This window comes from Octopus bimaculoides, chromosome 2 (genome assembly GCF_001194135.2).
Source record: "Octopus bimaculoides isolate UCB-OBI-ISO-001 chromosome 2, ASM119413v2, whole genome shotgun sequence".
NCBI classification, from domain to species: domain Eukaryota; kingdom Metazoa; phylum Mollusca; class Cephalopoda; order Octopoda; family Octopodidae; genus Octopus; species Octopus bimaculoides.
In genome coordinates this window covers 103,461,263-103,464,373 of record NC_068982.1, presented here as the reverse complement: position 1 = coordinate 103,464,373, position 3,111 = coordinate 103,461,263, and the positions used below count along the sequence as shown (strand labels likewise).

Sequence of the window (3,111 nt, the reverse complement as noted above, 5' to 3'; positions counted from 1 at the left end):
GCAACCAGATCGAACAGTCTCAAGTGTAACTGCTCGAAACTGTAAGGACATCTGGTAACTTGACTGAAGAAAGGCCACGAACCACCCGTCCTTTTTTTTTTCCTATCTCTCTAACTGTTGTTTTTTCCGGTCCGCTTTTGTATCGTCTATCTGTTCGAATATTTTATTGTCCTCTATTGCGATTTTGTTCCATTATATATATATTACAAGGGGTTAGCGTTAGCTGAGTTCTTTGTGCAGTACCTGGCGCCTTGTTGCCAGAAACTTACAGCTCAGTTATAAACGTCCTACTGTCTTTAGTTTCATTCTTTTGTATCATGAGTTCAAATTTCGCTACATTCATGTATTCGGGGTCAATAAGATATGTACAAGTCTAATGAAGCAGATTGGATCGACTTCAGCACAACCTCTTCTAAGCACATGTTGCATCTGGTGGTTAATGAGAAAGAAATCAATATTACATACAACTGAGTTTTATTACATGTTGCTGTGGTTGTTTAACCCTAGATCAACCTGAATCGGGAAGACCTATCATCATAGACCTTTCACTTGTGACCATCTTGCCTTTTTCGGAGAGCATAAGACTTCGTTATTTGATGTATTCATTCGCTGAATAGGTTATAATTTGACGGGATTTGGTAACTATTTCTTGGAGGTTGATCAACTGCCTGAAGGCTCTCTCAGTCATAAGCTCTAAGATTAAATGTTACCAAAGGTCGACGACAATGTTGAATCTTGTGCAGCTACATATTATCACTGGTCCGTTTTCATCTATAGTTGTCAACTGTACGATCAAGAGCTACTGCATGTTTCCTACACCATAGATGTGTTGCAGAAAGCTCATGGCAGTCAGAGCAGCAGTCATTAGCAGTGCTTGAGATGAAAATACGATGAAGTTTATTCTTCGCTGAAGAGGTTTAAGAAAACTGAAGCATGCTGGAAAGTGTCTTCCTTACTTGCAAAAAATGTTCAAAATAATGTATCACTGAGCAAATTTTCGCTCTTCGCTGTAGTAGTATTTCTAATTAAATTAGATGTTTTTTTCTCGACATTAAAATATATTCTGCTCTTACTTAACTGTTGGTTTTCATGCAGATGGCATCTTTGAATGATTAACCGTATGCTAAAATTTATAACATACACATGAAGATACACATGAAGATCGTTTAATGAACACAATATCTATATATATAATCTATTTATTGAACCGTTCAATTGGCTGTTTTGTTCCTAGTCAAACCAACTAATTATTTCAATATGGAATTGCATCAATCATCCCCAAGCAGTGTGTCATTAGTGTAAGTTGTCTTCAGTTGATGTCTCTTTATCGTCTACATCAATAAACATTTTAATTTACTTACTCTCGGTGATAATTCAATATAACCTGACTCTTCATCCTATGATAATAAGAGTTCGTTACAAGTAATTATTGTCAAACCCATTACGAACTATGAGTGAGCAGCTGCATAGTCGCTCGATCTGTATGAAATAGCAATCAACTATCCATTAAATCATACCTTATCGCCTTTGAAAAAAGAAGGACATGGCCAAGGATTTAGTCCTAGATAGTCTTTAAAATGGCGCGATCATAGATTTGGTCCGAGCTCTGCTCGATTAATTTTCACATGAGGTTTTAAAAAATAGCAATAATCAATGAGTTTCTAACTCTAAGGCCTCTATGCAGTCGTTTGACGTGCTTGAAATAGCAATTACATCATCAAACTACTCTCTTTCGTCTTAAAATGAGAAAGACACATTTGATGATGTAGTCTTAGATGACTATGCTTGGAGAAAAGATACGATTGTACCATCTGGAACATATTTGACCATTTATACTACATTAGAATTTCTCTTGGAGCTGGCTTACGACTAAGCTACAACAACCAATCCTACTTAAATTCGAACCCAAAAATCACGGCCACATTTTACAGTGAAGATCTTCGCTTCATAAATTTCCCCCGTCTTTATAAAGAAAAGACGGTTTTACTTGTAGGTTAATTTGTACTTATATTGTCCTCGAGGAAATGAATACGAAATAAAATTGTTTCAGTGAAATTAGAACTCAAAAAGAAATGGAATTCGAATACGATTGTTCGCTCAAATGAAACTGGTGTCGAATTAGCCTTTACGTACTTCCAAGATTGATAAAAAGGGATACCAAATATTTGCTTTGTTAAATGCAATCGGCCATGCACTCTTTCCTACAAAGTTTAACTTTTATCCTTGTAAAAAAATATTTGGATGATTCGCGTTGAGTGACGTAATCTCCCAATGGTTCGAGTTCACAAACAGATTTCGATTCCCAGTAGCATTCATTTAATTTCTGAGCAAGATCTGAGCATCACAACACTTCCGCTTCCTTCTAAATCTATATCCTTGTGTCTTGTCAAATCTAAGGAGGATATTTAAGTAAACTTTGTTCTGAATTATACTGAGTCATGCTGTAACTAAAATATTGTATCTAAAATAATTAATCTAATAAAATAATTAATCTAATGAATTTATGTTAATTTGATTTTTACTCTTTTATATTTTGATAGGATGACCTCGCTGGCGTTGGAAAAGACTGTCCCCACCAAAACCAAGGTTTGACATCTTGTATCTCTGGTGGGCGAATAGATGCCAGTTGCTGCGTGGATTCACACTTCAAACATGCGTGTCATTTTAAACTAGGCATAGCATCGGGTGTGCTGTGCTGCCGACTCCCGGGTAAGCCAAGTGCTTCATATATTCATTACCTCAATCTACATTATTTCTTAGAAGCTAGTATATATGTAGTTGCCTAAAAATCCGCAAACCACACCACCTCAAAATAGACACTTGTATATCTATCAACACACTAGGTATATTAATTATTTATACAAAAGAATGTTATAGTCATACTTCACCTTATTTTGTATCGAGATTGGTTTTCCTAAACTCTTGTGTGAAACCGGTTGAAATGGGACTGTAATATTGTCTTACACACACACACACACACACACACACACACACACACGTATGTAAATGTCGAACGATGAAAATGAGTGCTCAACACGGCATTGGTGGATAGAATTCTTTTATTTGTGTATTAAGGCTACCATTGGTTTCGTGTACAAAAAATAGAAAAAT

General features: G+C 35.9%; 1 protein-coding gene across 1 annotated transcript in view; it reads left to right on the top strand.

The window, feature by feature from the left end:
- LOC106875979 (hemicentin-1) overlaps positions 1-3,111 on the top strand; it is a 169,990-nt gene that overhangs the window by 140,116 nt on the left and 26,763 nt on the right. Inside the window, exon 5 of the mRNA XM_014924322.2 lies at positions 2,541-2,709. Within this exon, the coding sequence (XP_014779808.1) occupies positions 2,541-2,709 (169 nt within the window). The remainder of the gene's footprint in view (positions 1-2,540; positions 2,710-3,111) is intronic.